Source organism: Sceloporus undulatus, chromosome 1 (genome assembly GCF_019175285.1).
Source record: "Sceloporus undulatus isolate JIND9_A2432 ecotype Alabama chromosome 1, SceUnd_v1.1, whole genome shotgun sequence".
Lineage (NCBI taxonomy): Eukaryota > Metazoa > Chordata > Lepidosauria > Squamata > Phrynosomatidae > Sceloporus > Sceloporus undulatus.
The window spans coordinates 292,873-312,112 of NC_056522.1; the positions used below are offsets into that span (position 1 = coordinate 292,873).

At 55.5% G+C, this 19,240-nt stretch overlaps 2 protein-coding genes across 4 annotated transcripts in view; both read right to left on the bottom strand.

Annotated features, from left to right (window-relative positions):
* MPV17 (mitochondrial inner membrane protein MPV17) overlaps window positions 1-3,921 on the bottom strand; it is a 23,915-nt gene extending 19,994 nt beyond the window's left edge. The window contains exon 1 of the mRNA XM_042446427.1: window positions 3,768-3,921. Coding sequence (XP_042302361.1) covers window positions 3,768-3,840 — 73 coding nt within the window. The 5' untranslated portion in view covers window positions 3,841-3,921. The remainder of the gene's footprint in view (window positions 1-3,767) is intronic.
* A 2,335-nt stretch (window positions 3,922-6,256) lies between these two features.
* The window catches only part of CAD (carbamoyl-phosphate synthetase 2, aspartate transcarbamylase, and dihydroorotase), a 30,570-nt gene continuing 17,586 nt past the window's right edge, over window positions 6,257-19,240 (bottom strand). The window contains exons 25-45 of one of the 3 annotated variants that reach the window (XR_006104084.1): window positions 17,546-17,650; window positions 16,727-16,987; window positions 16,482-16,563; window positions 15,689-15,855; window positions 14,992-15,156; window positions 14,667-14,798; window positions 13,720-13,921; window positions 13,339-13,529; window positions 13,018-13,158; window positions 11,584-11,673; window positions 11,252-11,393; window positions 11,054-11,098; window positions 9,946-10,100; window positions 9,556-9,630; window positions 9,235-9,447; window positions 8,421-8,546; window positions 8,144-8,299; window positions 7,924-8,025; window positions 7,494-7,588; window positions 7,225-7,324; window positions 6,257-6,931 (exon numbers count right to left, since the gene is read on the bottom strand). Coding sequence is in view for 2 of the 3 variants with exons in the window: in XM_042468552.1 (XP_042324486.1) it covers window positions 6,829-6,931; window positions 7,494-7,588; window positions 7,924-8,025; window positions 8,144-8,299; window positions 8,421-8,546; window positions 9,235-9,447; window positions 9,556-9,630; window positions 9,946-10,100; window positions 11,054-11,098; window positions 11,252-11,393; window positions 11,584-11,673; window positions 13,018-13,158; window positions 13,339-13,529; window positions 13,720-13,921; window positions 14,667-14,798; window positions 14,992-15,156; window positions 15,689-15,855; window positions 16,482-16,563; window positions 16,727-16,987; window positions 17,546-17,650 (2,748 nt within the window). In the remaining variant the exon portion in view is untranslated. Of the gene's footprint in view, window positions 6,932-7,224; window positions 7,325-7,493; window positions 7,589-7,923; window positions 8,026-8,143; window positions 8,300-8,420; window positions 8,547-9,234; window positions 9,448-9,555; window positions 9,631-9,945; window positions 10,101-11,053; window positions 11,099-11,251; window positions 11,394-11,583; window positions 11,674-13,017; window positions 13,159-13,338; window positions 13,530-13,719; window positions 13,922-14,666; window positions 14,799-14,991; window positions 15,157-15,688; window positions 15,856-16,481; window positions 16,564-16,726; window positions 16,988-17,545; window positions 17,651-19,240 lie in introns of those variants that run through there. The other 2 variants (XM_042468552.1, XM_042468565.1) reach the window with 2 other exon arrangements.

Sequence of the window (19,240 nt, forward strand, 5' to 3'; positions counted from 1 at the left end):
AGGGAGGATTTTCGCTCCTCCTCTCCCTTCTTCCCCCGGAAGCAGACAGCGTGAGGGGAACATGGCGGGGGGGGTTTCGCCCTCCTCCCCTTCCTTCCCCGCAGACGATGCAGACACGCACGGGGGGAACATGCGTGGGGGGTTCGTCTCCTCCTCTCCCTTCCTCCCCGCGGAGCAAGCAGTGTGAGGGGAACCGTGGCGGGGGGTTCGCCTTCTCCTCTCCCTTCCTCCCCGGAAGGAGGCAGTGTGAGGGGAACTGGCGGGGGGGGGGTCGCCTCCCCTCTCCCACGGAAGCGGACAGGTGAGGAACCATGCGGGGGGGTCGCCTCCTCTCCCCACGGAAGCAGACAGGTGAGGGGACATGGCGGGGGGGTTCGCTCCCTCTCCTTCTCCCGCGGATGCAGACAGCGTTGAGGGGACTGGCGGGGGGAGTCGCCTCCTCCCTCCCTCCTTCCCGCGGAAGCGCACCAGACGGGACGTGGCGGGGGGTTCGCCTCCTCCTCTCCCTTCGTCTCGCGGAGCCGACACGCGTGAGGGCGTGGGTGGGTCGCCTTTTCATCTCCCTCCCTTCCCGCGGAAGCAGACACACGTGACGGGGAACATGGTGGGGGGTCGTCTTCCTCTCCCACGGGCAGCAGGTGAGGGGAACATGGCGGGGGCTTCGCCTCCTCCTCTCCTTCCTTCCTGCGGATGCAGACATGCGCGGGGGGACGTGGCTGGGGTTCGGCTCCTCTTCCCCTTCCTTTCCCGGGTGCAACAGCGCGAGGGGGGGTCGCCTCTTCCCCCTTACTCCTACGGATGCAGACCACGTGAGCGGTGCGTGGTGGGGGGGCTTCGCTCCTCCTCTCCCTTCCTTCCCGCGGATGCAGACACCCGCGGGGGGTGTGGGGGGGGTTCGCTCCTCCTCTCCTCCTTCCCGAAGGTGCAGCCACACGCGAGGGTGAGGTGGGGGGTTCGCTCTTCCTCTCCTTCCTTCCCGCGATGCAGGACACGCGTGAGGGGGACGTGGCGGGGGGTCGCCTGTCATCCCCTTCTTCCCGCGAACAGACACGCGTGAGGGGACATGGGGGGGGGGGGTTCGTCTCCTCCCTCTCCTTCCTCCCCGCGGAAGCCATAGCGTGATGGGAACATTCGGGGGGGTTTCGCCTCTCCCCTCCCTTCCTTCCCGCGGAAGCAGACAGCGTGAGGGAACATGGCGGGGTTCGCCTCCTCCTCTCCCTTCCTTCCCGCGGATGCAGACACGCGTGAGGGGGACGTGGCGGGGGGGTTCGCCTTGTCATCTCCCTTCCTTCTCGGGGAAGCAGACACGCGTGAGTGGGAACATGGTGGGGGGGTTCGTTTCCTCCTCTCCTTCCTCCCGCGGAAGCAGGCAGCGTGATGGGAACAGGCGGGGGGGGGTTTCGCTCCTCCTCTCCCTTCCTTCCCGCGGATGCAACATGTGTGAGGGGGAACATGGTGGGGGGGGGGTTCGTCTCCTCCTCTCCCTTCCTCCCCGCGGGGAGCCGGCCAGCGTGAGGGGGAACGTGGCGGGGGGGTTCGCCTCCTCCTCTCCCCACGGAAGCAGACAGCGTGAGGGGAACGTTGCGGGGGGGTTCACCTCCTCTTTCCCACGGAAGCGGCAGCGTGAGGGAAGTGGCGGGGGGGGGGGGGGTTCGCCTCCTCCTCTCCCCACGGAAGCAGACAGCGTGAGGGGAACGTGGCGGGGGGGGTTCGTCTCCTCCTCCCTTTCCCCCGCGGAACGCAGGCAGCGTGAGGGGAACGTGGCGGGGGCGGGGTTCGCTCTCCTCCCCACGGAAGCAGACAGGTGCGGGGAACGTGGCGGGTTCGCCTCCTCCTCTCCCCCGGAAGCAGGCAGCGTGAGGACGTGGTGGGGGGCGGTTCGCCTCCTCCTCTCCCCCGGAAGCAGGACAGCGTGGGGAACGTGGCGGGGGGGTTCGTCTCCTCCTCTCCCTTCCTCCCCGCGGAGCAGGGCAGCGTGAGGGAACGTGGCGGGGGGGGTTCGCCTCCTCCTTCCCCATGGAAGCAGACAGCGTGAGGGGAACGTGCGGGGGGGGTTCGCCTCCTCCTCTCCCCACGGACAGCAGGCAGCGTGAGGGGGAACGTGGCGGGGGGGGTTCGCCTCCTCTCCCCACAGAAGCAGACGCGTGAGGGGAACGTGGCGGGGGGGTTCGTCTCCTCCTCTCCCTTCCTCCCCGCGGAAGCAGGCAGCGTGAGGGAACGTGGCGGGGGGGTTCGCCTCCTCCTCTCCCTTCCTCCCGCGGAAGCAGGCAGCGTGATGGGAACATGGTGGGGGGGTTCGCCTCCTCCTCTCCCTTCCTTCCGCGGAAGCAGACAGCGGAGGGAACATGGTGGGGGGGTTCGCCTCCCTCTCCCTTCCTCCCCGCGGAAGCGGCCGTGATGGGAAAATGGTGGGGGGGTTCGCCTCCTCCTCTCCCTTCCTCCCCGGGAAGCAGGCAGCGTGATGGGAACATGGTGGGGGGGTTCGTCTCCTCTTCCCTTCCCCCGCGGAAGCAGACAGCGTGAGGGGAACGTGGCGGGGGGTTCGTCTCCTCCTCTCCCTTCCTCCCCGCGGAAGCAGGCAGCGTGAGGGGACGTGGTGGGGGGGGTTCGTCTCCTCCTCTCCCTTCCTCCCCGCGGAAGCAGGCCGCGGATGGGAAAGGGGGGGTTCGCCTCCTCCTCTCCCTTCCTTCCCGCGGATGCAGACACGCGTGAGGGGGACGTGGCGGGGGGTTCGCCTTGTCATCTCCCTTCCTTCCCGCGGATGCAGACACGTGTGAGGGGGACGTGGCGGGGGAGCTTCGCCTCCTCCTCTCCCTTTCTTCCTGCGGGTGCACCCACCTGCAAGGGGGAAAGGGTAGGGGGGTCGACTCCTCTTTCTTCCTTCCCACGGGTGCAAGCACCCACGGGGAGGAAGGGGCGGGGGGCCGCCTTCTTCTCTTTTCCCCAGGGCTGCCAGGCAACCGTGGGGAGAAGTGGACGGGACTGCAAGCCAGAGCTGGCTTTGCAACCACAAGTTCCGCCTCTTTTCCCTCTGCGGCCTCCTTAATTGGTTGAGAGGCCGGGAAGGGGCGGGTCTTCTGACCGCCAAGCCCGCTGGGGCTTTTAGGCTGCCGAAAGTCCCGCCCCATCCCCAGCCTCCCAACCAATCAGGGAGGCCGCGGGCAGGAGTTTCGTCCTCAATGGGGGGGTTGCGGCCCAACAAAGGTTGGGAACCGCTGTTGTAAGGGGTTTATATCATCATCATCATCATCATCATCATCATCATTAAAGTTTATTGATACTGCAGTGCTGTAAATTTTACACAGCGTTTTACACAGCCGCATAAAGAAAACGAAGCTGCCTGTGGCATAAGATTTAAAACAAACAGCTTATCCATTCTAATAATTCTAATCTAGGAAATGATAGTCGCAATTAATACACGTTTAGCCCAAACTGCCTGAGACGCCTCCCTAAACAAAGAGCATCTGAATGCCGCTTCTGCTTATGACTTTACAGACTGCTTCAGCTGCCTTTTACACTTGACATTCTCACTGTTAAGTGCTTTGCATTATAGTGCTCCCTAAACTGGGCCCTTTAAGAGATTTTGGACTTCATCTCCCAGAAGCCTCAGCCATGTTGGCCGATAGAATGGGATTCTGGGAGCTGGAGTCCAAAATCCCTTAAAGGGCACAGTTTATTGCCCAAAGGTCCCAAGCTGTGTGGACTTCAACTCCCAGAAGCCTCAGTCCTGTTGGCCAAAGCGGGCTCCCTCCCTGAGTCCTGCTCACCGGCGGTCAGAACCTGCACCGTCCGCGGGCGCCGCGCCATCAGCCGCTGGTAGCCCCGCCACACGGCCGCCATTGCAGGGCGCTGGGAGATGACGCAACTCTGGTCCCGCCCCCCGCGAGCACCGATAGGCGGAGAGGGGAGGCTTCCCAGAGTGACGTCAGTCGCGTCCTAGGGTCTCCCGGGCGGGCGCCGGGAGATGAGGCAGCCGGCTTCCGGGTGTCTTTCTTTTTAAAGGGAGGCCCACGATCCAAGGAGCAGAGACCTTGCCTTGCCTTGGGGACTCTCTGGGAGAAAGAAGGAGCCTCGCTAGACTCCGGCCCCTTCCTCAGAGGCACGAGACCGGGCCCTTTAAGAGGCTGTGGACTACAGCTCCCAGAAGCCTCAGCCATAGTGGCCCGCAGTCTGGGATTCTGGGAGATGAAGTCCGAAAGCCCTTAAAGGGCACAGAGATTCACTTTGAGACTCACTGGAAGAAGGAAGTTGCACTAGACTCTAGAGCAATGGTCCCCAAACTCTGTTCCTTCAGGGATTTTGGATCTCAGCTCCCAGAATCCCAGACCATTGGCCAACATGGCTGAGGCTTCTGGGAGATGAAGTCCAAAATCTCTCAAAGGGCAGAGTTTGGGGAGCACTGCACTAGACTCCAGTCTCCCCCCTTTTGAAGAGACAAAGAGTCCAGGGGCCATTGCTCTTCAGCCCTGTGAAGTCTGTGGAATCAGCGTGGGCTTCTTTGCTGCCTCTATACTTGTTCACCACCTTGAGTCCCTGTTTTGGGAGAAATGATAATAATAGCAATAATAATAATAATAATACTAATACTAATAGAGAGATCTTAGGGCACCTTTGAGACTCGCTGGAATAAAGAAGTTGGAAGCTTGAGCTTTCCTAGACTTCGGTCTACTTCCTCAGATGCATTTAGATGAGCGAGAGATTGTAGCATCTTTGAGACACACTGAAAGAAAGAAGTTGGCAGCAGGAGCTTTGCTTCTTCTTGCTCCTTCGTCTGCAAAGCATAAAGCATCTCAACGGCCCTCTGCAGAAGTGGGTCCCTCTCCCCTTCCTTCTCCACGTCCCTCATTTTCCAAAGCAGCAGCCGCTTGCCTTCTCCAAATCTTCAACCGCCATCTTTAAGACGCTGATCTGCCGGACCAAGCCAGCCGACTCTTCCTCTCAGCCATTCCAGGTCTAGCTTTATTCACGGAGGCTGTGCCAAGAGGAGGACAGGTTGAGCTCAGGCTTACTGGCATATATTTTTAGGCCTATTTTAAGACTTGCATCTCTATATGGGATGATGTGCATTTAAAGCACAGGTGAAAGCAAAACACAGGCAAAACGTGTGCCTTCAAGTTGTTTCCGATTTATGGCGACCCACAGGCAGATCTGTGAACAGGGATTTCTTGGCAAGGTTTATTCAGAGGAGGTTTGCCATTGCCTTTACCTGAGGCTGAGAGAGTGTGACTTGCCCAAGGCCATGCATTGTACAAAATTTTTATTGCTGCTCCCCTTGTGTTTTACCATTATCCCTGATGGAAATGGGTCCATAGAATCATAGAGTTGGAAGAGACCCCAAGAAGGGCCCTGATCCAGTCCAACCCCTTCTGCTTCTGCCATGCAGAAAATCTCAATCAAAGCATCCCCATTGACAGATGGCCATCAGCCTCTGGTTAAAGGCCTCCAAAGAAGGAGACTCCACCACAATCTCGGAGGAAGGAGTGTGTTCCACTGTCCGACAGCCCTGACTCTCAGGAAGTTCTTCCTAATGTTGAGCTGGAATCTCTTTTCCTGGAGCTTGCATCCATTGCTCCGGGTCCTAGTCTCTGGAGCAGCAGAAAATATGCTTGCTCCCTCCTCAATATGGCCTCCCTTCAAATATTTAAACAGGGCTCTCATATCCCCTCTTAACCTCCTCTTCTCCAGGCTAAACATCCCCAGCAGTTCCCTAAGTCCTTCCTCATAGGGCTTCATGGTTTCCAGACCCTACACCATTTTAGTCTTCCTCCTTTGGACACATGCCTCTGGTTTCTCAATGTCCATTTTGAATTCTTTGGCCCAGAACTGGATGCGATATTCCAGGTGGGGCCTGGCCAAAGCAGAATACAGTGGCACTATTACTTCTCTTGATCTAGACACTGTACTTTTATTGATGCAGCGTAATATTGCATTGACCTTTTTAGCTGCCGCAGTAACATTTGGGGGGGGCATTTGGAAGCTGAGAGGGCAATGGAAGTGACCGCAGAGCTGCCTATACCCTCCTGACACCTCTATGGCCCCAACACCATTGCCCAGCAAGTGGGGCCAAGCTTCAGGCACATAAACTTTGCCAGGCAAGGGGGGGCCTAGTAGGGAAGGGCCCATTTTAGTCCCCCCCCATATCCATCTGCATCATGACTGACACCCAAATGCACAAAGGCAAACACACACACTGAGCAGCAAAGTGCTCATCAACCCCCCCCCCCCAAGAAAAGACATGCCATGAGGACAAGTTGAATTCTACTAATTCTATTTTGTATTTTTTTATTAAAAAAAGGAAAAGAAAAAACAAGGGAGTCGACTTGGTTCACAGATCTAAGTACAAAAGTGGCAGCCAAGGGCTACTCCCAGGGCAGCCAGCAATGTGCGTCACAACCTGGAATGGTCCTACAAGGAGCCCCCGCCTCACCCTCCAAGGACTTGAAAGGCGGCAGCCCTCCTTCTTCTGTTGCAGCCGGCAGCTGCTAGATGTGGGAAGCAGGCAGTGGATGGGGTTCTGGATCCCAAACAGGGAGAAAGAGGACCAAGGAAGCAGAGCCAGGGCTGGGCACCCAACCAGCCCATCTGCCCAAAGGGACGTGGCAGGAGCCAGGATAAGATGGAAGACAAGCACTCAGGAGAAAAGCCCACAGGCCCTTTCTGCCCCACTGGCATGGCTGCTCTCCCGCCAGCCTCCTGTCAGTGTCCCTGGCACAAACCTTGCCTGCCAACAACAGCAGCAGCCGTCTTTGGTCTGTGGGGTGACAGCCCAGCCCTTGAACCGGGGCAGAAATCAGTCCACCTTGTCAGGGGTGCCATGGGCAAAGAGCTTCAGTAGCGACCGAGGACCGTGGCTAGCAGCGCCATGCGGATGTACATGCCGTTCTCTGCCTGCCGGAAGTAGGCCGCCCGAGGGTCTGAGTCCACCTCCACACTGGAAGGAAAGAGAGGCCACTGTGAGGGGCTGGGAGCAGCTGCAGCCAGGTGACCAGCCTGTCAAACGTGCCTCAACAAGACAGTCCTGAAGCCAGATACTCTTTCTGAGACATGGACCACTTAACGCTCAAACACAGCAATAGCAATAGCAAGTATATTTCTACACCACTTCATAGTGAACTTATGCACTCAGTAAGCAGTTTACAATCCGTAAGCCAACTGTCCTCAACAAACTGAGTACTAATTTTATTGACCTACAGAAGGATGGAGGGTGAGTGGAATCAAACTCACAATGTTGTGGTTGGAGGACTGGCATTGAACCACCAGTGCAGAAGGAAGGGTCCTCTCAGATTCAGGCCGTGTTGCTTCTCACAGCCGTGAGAAGCAACAGCTGAAAGGCAAAGGAGCCCCTCCAGAGAGGGACCAGTTGGGAACTGTCACCCCCATGGATGGCTTGGGGGAGGGAGACTTCTGGGGAAAAGGGGGGCCTTGGAACGGAAGGGTGGCGCTTGCCTGAGCCAAGGCTGCAGCCAATGCTTCCCCCTTCCCCAAATTTGCACCTGATTTCATTGACGCGAGGCATGGGGTGCATCACCACCATCTTCTTCTTGGCCCGGGTCATGATGTGGGGAGTCAGGATGAATTGCCCAAAACACTGCGGGGAAGGAGAGGGAGAAGGGCTAACATGAGCTCATGGTGGCTCTTCGTTCTACCCATCAACCCCTCCACACATACCCCAGTACCTAGAAGGACCTTGGATGGCTCCAGGGCGCAGGGAGGCCAGCCAGCCAGTCAACCAGTTGGCATAGCCTCAGGCTCACAGCATGCTTGACTGACAGTGGATGGAGTAAATGTGTTGCCTTGCCAGCCAGGATGCGAGCCCCCTCCATCAAGCGCTGTGGACCACTGGAAAGCCTCCCCATCAGCTGTTCCATGCCTAGAGCTTTGGAAGCAGTCACGCCATGACCACCATTGCCATCTCACACTCACTGCCTCGTACTCCTGGGCCGTAGCGAAGCGCTCCTTCTGGATGCGGGTCACGTAGAGGACGTCTGTGTCTGGTAAGGCCTCCTCTATGCTCTCAAACTCCTCCTGAGGAGGAGGAGGAAATGGGAAGGCGATTGTGGTCAGCAGCTGGTGGGGGCCCCACCTTCATCAGCAGGCACCCTTCCTTCCCCACCCCATCCTACCTCCATCTCCCCCTCCTCACCTGCTTGATCCCCTTAGAAGCCACGAAGTGAAAGATGTCAGAGGGCATGCGCAGGTTGGGGGGAGTGACGTAGCGCAGGCTGACGCGGTAGAGGGTGAGGAGCCGGGCCAGTGAGTGCACTGTCCGCCCGTGCTTCAGGTCGCCCACCATTGTGATCTGTGGGGAAATTATTGGGGGGGGGGGGGGGAAGAAGGCAATGAAGGACTGCCCACCCAGTGAAGGAAGAGGGCCTGGGGGTGGCCAGCAGATTTGGACATGTTGCCCCTACAAGCCTTACCGTCATGCCGTTAACAGTGCCCAGCTCCTCCCGGATGGTGAAGATGTCCAGCATTGCCTGGGTGGGATGCTCTCCAACTCCATCGCCGGCGTTGATCACAGGCTTGCGACAATGCCTGGCGGCCAGCTAGCAAGAGACACAAAGGGGGGGGGGGGGGGGGGGGGGGGAGAGGCAGGGTCAGCAGTGATAGAGACTGATGTTCTCATGACCCCAGGGCCACCAGTGGCTGGGCCATGATGAGTCTTCCCTTTTTATTGTCTTTGAGAACTGAAGTCCAGTTGCCCCTGGGCACAGGAGGGGCCTGTGGCACAAACATCCTCCGCCAACTCAGTGGCTGACCCAAAGGAGGCTCAGCAGGCAGTCATGGAATCCAGCAGGGCAAAGGGAGCCATGACAGGCACCCAGAAAGTCAGCCACAGGCCTGCGGGCAACAGTGATCCAGTATGGGTGGCTGATGCCCCAGCAGGGAAACAAAGAGAACAGAAAGGACCCCCACAATAGACAAAGAGCAGAGGCCCACATAAAGGGGGCAGAGAGATGTTCTAAAAATGGGCTAAAGTTATGCCAGAAAAACAAACACAGAATGGACCAAGAAATCCTCTGAAATCCAGTTTTTAGTGCATGTCGCATCTGCATATATTGCAAGGTTTATTTTCAGATGGCAAAGCAGTTGATTGATGTTTTAAATAATAAGTCACTGATTGGAGAATGACAATGATGGCCTAGAGAGCCTTCTTCCCCGCTCTTGCCCTTCTGACTCCTCCCAACAAGTCCTCCCTTCCCTCCCTTTCCCCCCTTTAGCACCCAGACTCACCTCCACAGCCCCTGGTTGTGGATGCCGGAGCACCAGGACATCAGCATAGCAGCTCATGGTCTGGACAGAGTCGGCCAGCGACTCTCCCTTCTGACAGGAGGACGTGGCCTCGGAGAAGGGGAGGATGGATCCCCCCAGGCGAAACATGGCGGCTGCGAAGGAGCTGCTGGTCCGCGTGCTGGCCTCATAGAACATGGAGGCCATCACCTTCCCCTGCGAAGAAGGAGCCCACATTAGTCCCTCTGGCGTGGCACCAGGCCCCAAGGCAACCCCCTTCTATCACTGCTGCCCCCACATGCCCCACCTTGGCTCCTGGCCCACCTTGAGGATGTCGAGGTTGCGCTCCTTCTGGACCATCATGCGGAGGTTGTGCGCCACGTTGAAGAGGTGAGACAGCTGCCGTGGCAGAAAAGAAAAGAAGGGGGTGCTCAGTGTGCATGTGCCCATATGGGAGGGATGGGTGAGTGGTTATAAGCTTTACTTCTATTCTGACTTCTCCCCAAAACCAGGACTCAAGGGCAGTTCACAAATACAACAGAAGGATCAACATTAACATGGAATTGAACTATGAATGAAATTAAAAACAATTTAAAACCAAGAGTTAAAAACAGTAATAGTTGTGTTAGAAACAGCTCAATTTTTAAAAAGCACCCCCCCCCCCCACCTCCAAGCCCTTCCTCCTTCCATCTGAAAGGCCTGGCTGGGACCCACCTGGCCCTTGGTGAACTGGGTGACCGAGAGGACATGCTGCCCCACCAGCGGGTGCAGGAACGGGGAGGGCTGGGGGTGCGGCACGCTCTGGGGGGACGTCTGCCTGGGTAAGGGGCCTGAGAGGTACAGGGGGCAGTCCTGGATCATGGGGAGCTCTGTTGGGGGGGGGGGGGGAGAGAGAGAGAGAAGAAGGGTCAGTCACCAGAGGAAGGGGTGTCTGTCTGTCCATTCCCCCCCCCCCCCACTAGTAAAGGCTGACTAGCAGCCTGCCTTTCTGTGGCTGCACCATCACTGGCAAGGGACGCAATGTCTGGTAGGTGCTAGAGATTCAGCAGCCATGGCTCCAACTACATCCTCTAAATAAGATCAGAATGTAGATAAATCTAGGTGGGTTTGTTTGAAGTCGTTTAAGGAGCAAATGTGTGCCAGGAAAATTAAAAAAACCCGGCTGGTTCCATCTTCTTGTCTACTTTCATTTATTAATATTGGCCCCATACAGACAGGCCAAAATAAAGCTGCTTTGGGCCCCTGGAGGTATGCTGTTTAAATGATGCATGTGCCCTAAGAGTCCGGAAGCTGCACCAAAGCTGTGCTCCAGTCCTTAGGAGTGGATCGTGGCTTTGGTGTGGCTTCTGGACTTTTAGGATGCATACATCATTTAAATAGCACACCTCCAAAGTGGCCCAAAGCAGCTTTATTTTGGCCTGTCTGTATGGGGCCATAGTCATGGAAAATTTGGTGAAACAGTCTGCTGCTTCACAGAGGTCTCTTAAAAACCATGAGGAAGAAGGGAATTTCCACATTCTCCCTAACCAATGCCTGGGGCTGAGCAGCAACTGACGACCCCCTTCAAAGGCCCAGCCTTAGGCAGTCGATCTCCAAGTGGCCCCTGACTCCCTCCAACCGCCCCCCCATGACTGGGTCCTGCCCTTCTCAATGGCAAATCGTCCACTCCATGATCTGACCCAGCCAAAGCACTGAAAGGGACCTCAATTCTGCCTGTCGACAAGACAGAGGAGGCCTCTGCTTGCTATTCCCTGGCTTGTGGCTAGCTGCAGCACTTGAAAGGGACCCAAATGATATGGGGCAGGGGCCATAAGAGGCTCACCAGGCTCTGCGGCTTTCTTCACCACTTTTTCCCGAAGGTCATCAGCTGCCCAAAGGAAGGAAAGGAGATGGAGAGAAGAACGGCAGAGGTTACAGAAAGTGGAGGGCTCCCCCTGCCCTTTTCAACCTGTCTGTCCCAGAGAGACACTAGCCCCCTATGCAAACCTCCTTCTGCTCTCTGTCCCACAAGGAGCCTCACCTGGGAGCCCAGGGTCAGAGGCACGGTGGATCCGGGGAGCCAAGTAGAATCGCCCGTCTCCCGCTGGAGCTGTTCTCCGGGGACTGAGCGCTCGGGACCGCAGGGCCTCTGTCTGCACCGTGGGGTGGGCACGCTCAGGGGTCTGCAAGGAGGGGCAGGAGGGACTGAAGCACCTTGACGCACCTGCCTCAAGTGTCCCACCTGCTCCAGTAACAGCCATGGGGGCTCATTGCTGGGTGACCATCCAACTACCCCATATTCATTCCCCACCTACAGAAGGGAGGGTGGATGTGCCCACCCAGGGAACTCTCTTGGGGTGACACTGCACCCACCTTCAGGACTTCTTTGGGGGGCACTGGGAGTGGTGTTGCTGTGGCCACCCACTTCCGCACATCCTGCCCGTAGCCTGGGGACACAAGGACCTGCAAAACACGAAAGGGTCAGAGAGCAGAGCAGCAGCCAGACAAACCAGTCTGGCAGACAGACCGACTGTTGAGCAGAAAGGCTGCTTGGGGAATAGTCCTGCCCTGCAGGAGTGGGGGCTCCTGTGGGCACCAGGCCTCAACAGATAGTATGCCTTTTGCAGGGAGGTCAAGTTTTATGGTTTGCACAGTACCACATCCATGCTGTTGTCGTTGTGTGCCTTCACGTCATTTCCAACATATGGCGACCTTATGGCAAACCTATCTTGGGGGGGTTATCTTGGCAAGGTTTGTTCAGAGGAGGTTTGCCATTGCCTTCCCCTTAGGCTGAGTGTGTGTGACTTGTCCAAGGACACCCCGTGGGTTTCCATGGCTGAGCTGGGAATCGAATGGTCAGGCCCCACCTGGAATATTGTGTCCAGTTCTGGGCACCACAATTTAAAAAGGATGTTGAGAAACTGGAGCGTGTCCAAAGGGGGGAGACTAAAATGGTGAAAGGTCTGGAAACCATGAAGCCCTATGAGGAATGACTCAGGGAGCTGGGGATGTTTAGCCTGGAGAAGAGAAGGTTAAGAGGTGATATGATAGCCCTGTTTAAATACAGTGGTGCCTCGGGTTACGAAAGTAATTCGTTCCGCGGCCGCTTTCGTAACCCGAAAAGCCTTCGTAAGCCGAATTGCCATAGGCGCTAATGGGGAAAAGCCGCGTTTCGTGCGAAAAAGCCGAAAAAAGCACCAAAAATTTTTTTCGTAACCCGAGTAAACATTCGTAACCCGGAACAATTATTTCCTATGGGATTTTTTCGTATCCCGAAAATTTCGTAACCTGGGTATTTCGTATCCCGAGGTACCACTGTATCTGAAAGGATGTCATATTGAGGAGGGAGCAAGCTTGTTTTCTGCTGCTCCAGAGAACAGGACCCAATGGAGCAATGGATGCAAGCTACAGGAAAAGAGATTCCACCTCAACATTAGGAAGAACTTCCTGACGGTAAGGGCTGTTGGACAGTGGAACACACTCCTTCCTCGGAGTGAAGTGGAGTCTCCCTCCTTGGAGGTCATCAAACAGAGGCTGGATGGCCATCTGTCAGGGATGCTTTGATTTGGATTTCCTGCATGGCACAATGGGGTTGGACTGGATGGCCCTTGCAGTCTCTTCCAACTCTATGATTCTATGAATGCTGGCCTCCACAGTCCAACCATTACACCACAATGGTTTTCTGCCACATCCATAGGTGGAGCTTAATAAAAATAATGGTGGGGCTTGGACCGGATGCCCTCGCTATCCCTCCAACTATGATTCAATATGGATGAGGATGCCACCCTGCCTCCCAGGTCGCTTTACCTGTCCGTCGATGTAGGCCACCTCTCCACGGAGGATGACCCTCCGGACTGTCCCTTTCACCCGCATCCCTTCGAAGGGCGTCCAGCGGGACTTGCTGAAGGATGTATTGGGGGGCACCAGCCATTCCTGCTCGAGGTCCACCTATCGAGAGGAGATGACAGTTTAGGAGGCAGTGGGCACAAGCCTGCCCCCATGCCATTATGAGGGCTCTAGAGGTGGCTGTGAGGAAGGTGCTCCCCCAGAGTGGTGGGTATCCCCTCCACCCCCAATCTCCCCTCCCTGGCCTCCAGGACAGCTGCTGGCTCTCCCATTGCCACTCACCTCGATATAGGTGTCCTCCTGCACAGGGAGGCCGAAGATGCGCCGGGGGTTCTCATAGAGACGCGTGACAATGTCCTCCACGGTGAGGCGCCCCTCGGAGATGGCCGTCAGGAGGAGGGGCAGCATTGTCTCCAGGCCGGGGAAGCCTGGAGGGGGCTCCTTGCCCAGCTTCTCTTCCAGAGTGTGGGGGGCTGCCGGGGGGGGGGGGGGGAGAGAAGATGGTTGGTTTGGGAGGGACCCCTCACCCCCGGGTGCTCCCCTCACCCTCCATCTAGCCATGAGGCATGCCCAACAGGCCTCTGCCCCAAAGCACACGAATGCTACTCCCAAAAGGACCAAACCCATGGCTGTTGCTCTTCCCTGGGCCTATCTGCTCCTTACCATGGTCTGTGGCAAAGCAGTCAATGGTGTCCATGTTCTCCCAGAGGGCCTCCATGTCCTCACGGCTGCCCAACATGGGGCGGACCTGGCCCCGGCCCTCCCCAATGCGCCCCAAATCCTCCTGGCAGAGGAAGAGGTGATGGGGGGCCACCTCGCACGTCACCTCGATGCCCTTCTGCTTGGCTGCCTTGATGATCAGGATCTGTGAGGGGGAGAAGAGACAGGAAAAGAGGTTAAAGGAGCCAGCCATGTTCAGCCTGGCAAAGAGAAGACGGGGAGACCATGATTACCCTCTTTAAATACCTCCAGGGCTGCCCCAGAGTCTCATGGTATGAAGTTACAGGAGAGTAGGTTTTGACTGAACCTTAGAAGCAACCTCTTGACAGTGAGTGCAGTTTGGCAGTGGAACCAATAAACTGCTTAGGAAGTTGGTGGGATCTCCTTCTCTAGATGTCTTAAAAGGAGGCTGGACAGCTCACCGCCAGGGATGGCTTTGCTCAAAATCCTACACTGAGTCAGGGTCCTCTGGGGAACCTTTCCATCTCTGTGATTCTCTGAGAGGAATAGGGAGGAGGTGGATTCCTTCCAGGCACCAGGCAGATGCGTCCTAGAGTCCTCCTCAGCATTGTGGCCTAACATTCACAGCTCCCCAGTGCAGAGGTCACTTTGGCCTCAGTTGGCCCAGCTGGAAGCCCAGCAATTCAAGGCTGTGAGCAAACAGGAGAAATCAGCAGCCTGCTGGTGCTGTTCCCCCTCCAAGATTAAATATATAATTTATATAAACATTACACACACACACACACATAATATATAAACAATAATAAATAACCAAAACAAAATCTTTTGGCAGTGATACTGGTGTTGCTTTTCAGTACTCCACAACATCTTGGGGAGGCCTCAAATGCAGCTAGGTCCAGCTCAGAATACTTCACCCCGAAGCCACTCACTTCCTCCTTGCGGGCCACGTGGCAGATGTGGACGGGGCGCTGGTAGAGCTGGGCCACCATCAGAATGGCCGCCACGGTCTGCCTCTCGGCATGAGCCACGATGGGAAGGTGTTTGGGCCACTTTTCAAAGTGCTGGAAAGGTTGCAGGGGGAGATGGGGGGAGAGGAAGAGGAGAGAGAAAGAGGGTGAAGGATGATGCTCTGGTGTTCTGCAGCCAAAGATGCAGGCCACACAAAGACCTGAGAGAGCTTGTACCCCAGATCCAGAGCAGGAAGGAGCAAGCGTGAAGACGGCACCCAGTGTGAGGCTCCTCACAGGCACCCACCTCCATCCAGAGAGAGACGTTGTCCATCTTCAGGTCAGAGAAGGTGTCGTTCAGGTACATCTTGAGGCCAGCAGCAGCTCCGGCCACTGGCCCCAGGGAGCCAGCATTGTCCGAGGAGGCCCCCAGGTAAAGGGCGAAGTCACAGCGGGCTCCAGCCTCTGCCAACTTGGGGGGGGGGCAAGAAAGAGAGAGAGAGAAGATGGAATGAGAGGTGACATGATAGAGCCATCTTTAAATATATGAAGGGATGCCATAGAGAAGAGGGAATCAGCTTGCTTTCTTCTGCTCCAGAGACTAGGACACAAACCCATGGATTCAAATTACAAGAGATTCTGTCTCAAACATTAAATTTCTATTTTTTACTGTAAGAGCCATTTGACAGTGGAATAGATTGTCTTGGACTTGGAGGGTGGTAGACTCTGCTTCTTTGGAGATCTTTAAACAGAGGCTGGATGGACATTTCTCAGGCGTTTCTATTTTGTGTATTCAAGCTTGGCAGGGGTTTGGACTATATGGCCCTTGGGTTACCTTCCAACTTCATGGTTCTATGATTCAAGAGCAGCCCCACATCAAGCACATTGCAGTAATCTAGCCTGGCAAGAATGTTTATTGATTTCAATAGTTTTACTACTGATGGCCTTGAACAGGGAGGATCCATGCCCACCGCTGCCCTCGCTATAAACATGAAAACATTTACCTTCTGCACGAGAGCAAATGAGGCGGCATCGATGACAGCAGGGGAAGTGTTGGGCATGGCACAGACCAGAGTGATGCCTCCTGCCAGGGCAGCAGCTGTGCCGGATGCGAAGTCTTCCTTGTGAGTGGCCCCTGGTTCTCGCAAATGCACATGGATGTCAATCAATCCTGGAAGAGGAGAGGGAAGTCAGTGGGGGGCTGTCCTTGTTTCCTTGCAATAACCAGCCCTTCTGGGAGCCACACTGGGAGCCCTTTCACACATCAGGAAGCAAATCCCCCATGGGCTCAAGAGGGCCCACTCCCAGGGAAGCCCACATAGTGTGGCAGGCCTGGGTTTGCTCTGACCAGAACACAACCCGGTTGTGCGGGGTCTGAATTCTGCCAGCTCATGATGCATGTGCCACAATACAAGGGTCCCCTGCATGAACGCTTTGAACATGGCCGAGGTTGGCTGTGCGCTTTCTGGTGGCCAGCCTGGGATCAAAGGAGATTGCCTTAAAGCAGGCATGACTGGCTGGCCAGCCTAGTCCCACCTGCTCTGACAGGCAGTTGCTTTCCAGGGCTTCAGAGAGTGGGTGGGTATGTCCCACTTCTGTCTCCTGCCACCGGCTGTACTCAGGTCCACAGCTGCAGTCAGTCACAGAATACCAGCCAACACCACTCTGTGTCCACTGGGAAGCACTCATGGCAGCTCCCAACCCACCACCCTGGCCTCAGGAGGCAGCAACCGAAGCTGGTCTGTCCAGCGGCAGAAACTCTCCTCCCAGAGTTCTGCCCCCCAATCCCAGGCCTACCTGGTAAGCGGATCAGCTTCTGGGAGGTCATGCAGTCCACGTGCATCTTCAGCGGAGGAGGCCCCCCGATCTGCCCAAGGGCCTGCAGCCAGGGACACAGGGATAGCTTTCAACATGGCAGAAAGGAAAGGATCCCCACAGCCTGTGCCCCTCTTTTGCTCCAGCTGCACACTGAGGGCCTAATATGCCCCTTTCCTCACACTACAATGCCCTGCCTGCCTCCTGGGCACTCTCCCTCCACCCACCTCCACAAAGAGCTTGGTGCACTTGATGTCGATGATGAGGGGAACAGAGTAGTCAACAGCCAGGCGCCGGGTGCGGTAGCCCTTGGTGACGAAGGAGGAGAGTCGCCGGCCCCCTGAGTTGCGCATGGAGAGGTTGATCACCAGATCAAAGTGGTTCTCCGCCAGATAATCCAGGATGCTGCGCTGATGGTTCTCTTTGCCCGCCACCTCGCTGCCCTCCGCCGCTGCCGCCTCCTCAAAGTGCCAGTCCACGGCCTTCACCTGCCCAGGTTCAGGTGAGGAAGAGAGATGGGGCAAGGACTGGCATGGCCAGCACTGTACCAGTGCAGCAGCGACCGGGGAAGCCACTGCCACAAACAGACATTCCCAATCCTGGCACCCACACGAAACTTCCTAGAACATCCTCCTTCCCCCAGAATAAGCTTAAAGCTGTTGGCTGTAAAATGGATGGTGGGCTCAGCTGGAAGAAGGACCCTTGGGTTGCCTAGGGATGGAGGGGCTGCATGCTTCTGTGCAGGAAGGGGGGGTCTGAAAAGCAAGCAGAAGGGAAGGGAACCTGATGGAGGGAGTGGGTGGGGGAACAGAAGGAGTGATTTCCTGCTGGTGAGGAAGGTGCCCCAAATCTCTCCCTCAGGCCACTGGTTGAAGGAGCTGGGCCACAGACCAAACCCCCTTCGAAACCATCCCAACTCTGCCCCCGTCTCTTCCCCTGCTGACCTAAGCTGGGAGGTTCCTGTTCCCCCCCTTCTCCAGCTGCAATTGGGGTCATTGGCTGAGCCTCACCTGGGTAGGTTCCCCCCATCACTCCCTCAAGCCCACCTTGATGCCATGCTCTGTGTAGAAGTCAGCTGTGCCTAAGCTGGCATAGAGACTGTAGCCCAGGCTCTCGAGAGTGTGGACGGTGGAAAGCAGCTCGCTTTTGTTCTGGGGGAGGAAGAGAAAGAGATGCTCCAGGCAGGACACCAAGGCAAATGCATGTATGCATGCCCCTTTCCGCCAAGCACACTTGACCCTAATCAACTGCAACTCACCTTGGCAATCTGCCCAACCTGCCCAACCCAACCTGGTCTCACCTCTCCCTCTCCCAACCTTGTCTGATTTAGTCTCCCCCCTCCCCATTTTCCAAAACCACATCACTAGAAAGGAACATTTTGTCACCTGGTCCCCCTCCCAAAGGCTGCTAACACAGGAGACCCCCAAACCACCCTAGAGTTCCTCAGCCATCCCTGGGAGAGCACAAGGAGGATGCAGATGAGGAAAGGAGGGTCTTCAGCACTCCGAGGCACGCAGTCCCCATGGCAAACCTACCCCCATGGCAAGGCTGCCAAGCGCTGGAAGAGCATGGCTTTTGATGCCCTGGTCTATGGCAAAATTACAAATCAGCACTGGAAAGCACTTGTTAGGATCCACAGGCAAAAGAAGAAACAAGTCTTTATGCACTTGTTTCTGTTTTGTTCCTTATAATGGTTTTTGATTATCTTGTTCTGCAATAATCCAAACACATTTCGGCTTTTAGAATAAATACCAAATGGCCTTCTTTAGAGCTTATGCTAGAAGTAAACATAAATAAAAAGAATCATCATAGAAGCATAGAGTTGGAAGAGACCCCAAGAAGGGCCCTGATCCAGTCCAACCCCATTCTGCCATGCAGGAAATCCAAATCAAAGCATCCCTGACAGATGGCCATCCAGTAAGAGTAAATAAAATTCAAAATTTACAAATGACAATCATAATTAATGTACATATAAAATTCTAATAGTTCACATCAATTCTATTTCATTAAAAAAAAAAGATTTCTGGAGTCGTCTAAAAACCTCTCTCCATAGAACTAGACTTTTACAAAATAAAAGGGGAGGCTTCCAAATTGAATGGTATTTAAATATTTTTCAATATTAAATATAACAGGTGTGTGAACCATTAGAATTTTATATGTATGCAATTACAAATATGGGTTATACTTTCTAAATTTTGAATTTCATTTATTCTTGTTATTTACGTTTACTACCTCTCTCTCTCTCTGGCTTTGCTTCGCGAACAAAGATTCAGGAAGGTTTAGCCACTATAGTGCCTAAAGAAAACCATTTGGTAATAATAAAGGCCGAAATGTATTGGGCTCCTTGCAAAACAAGATAACGAAAAACCTTCATGAGGAATAAAACACAACCATTGATAAGGACATGAAAACTTCTTCTGTCTTTTGCTTGTGGGCCCTGGCCTATGGCACCAGAATGTTGGTCCAGTGGCCTGGCACTCCCTCCCTTTTCATGCGAACACTTGAGTTCAGTTCCAGCCCCCCTGCCAAATGAGAAGGGGGGCTGGAGAGAAGGGGGCGGGTGGCAAGGGACCCCAGACAGCAGCAGCCTCACTTACTACAGAGACAAAATGTGGCTGAATAGTCCAGAAAATCTGATGTCTGGCAGAGAAATGGTGACCAGCCTGTCGTGTGTAATGCCATACTGTATATGATTTTGAGTGTTTAAAATGCTGAGGGTGGTGGGACCCTCCTTAAACACC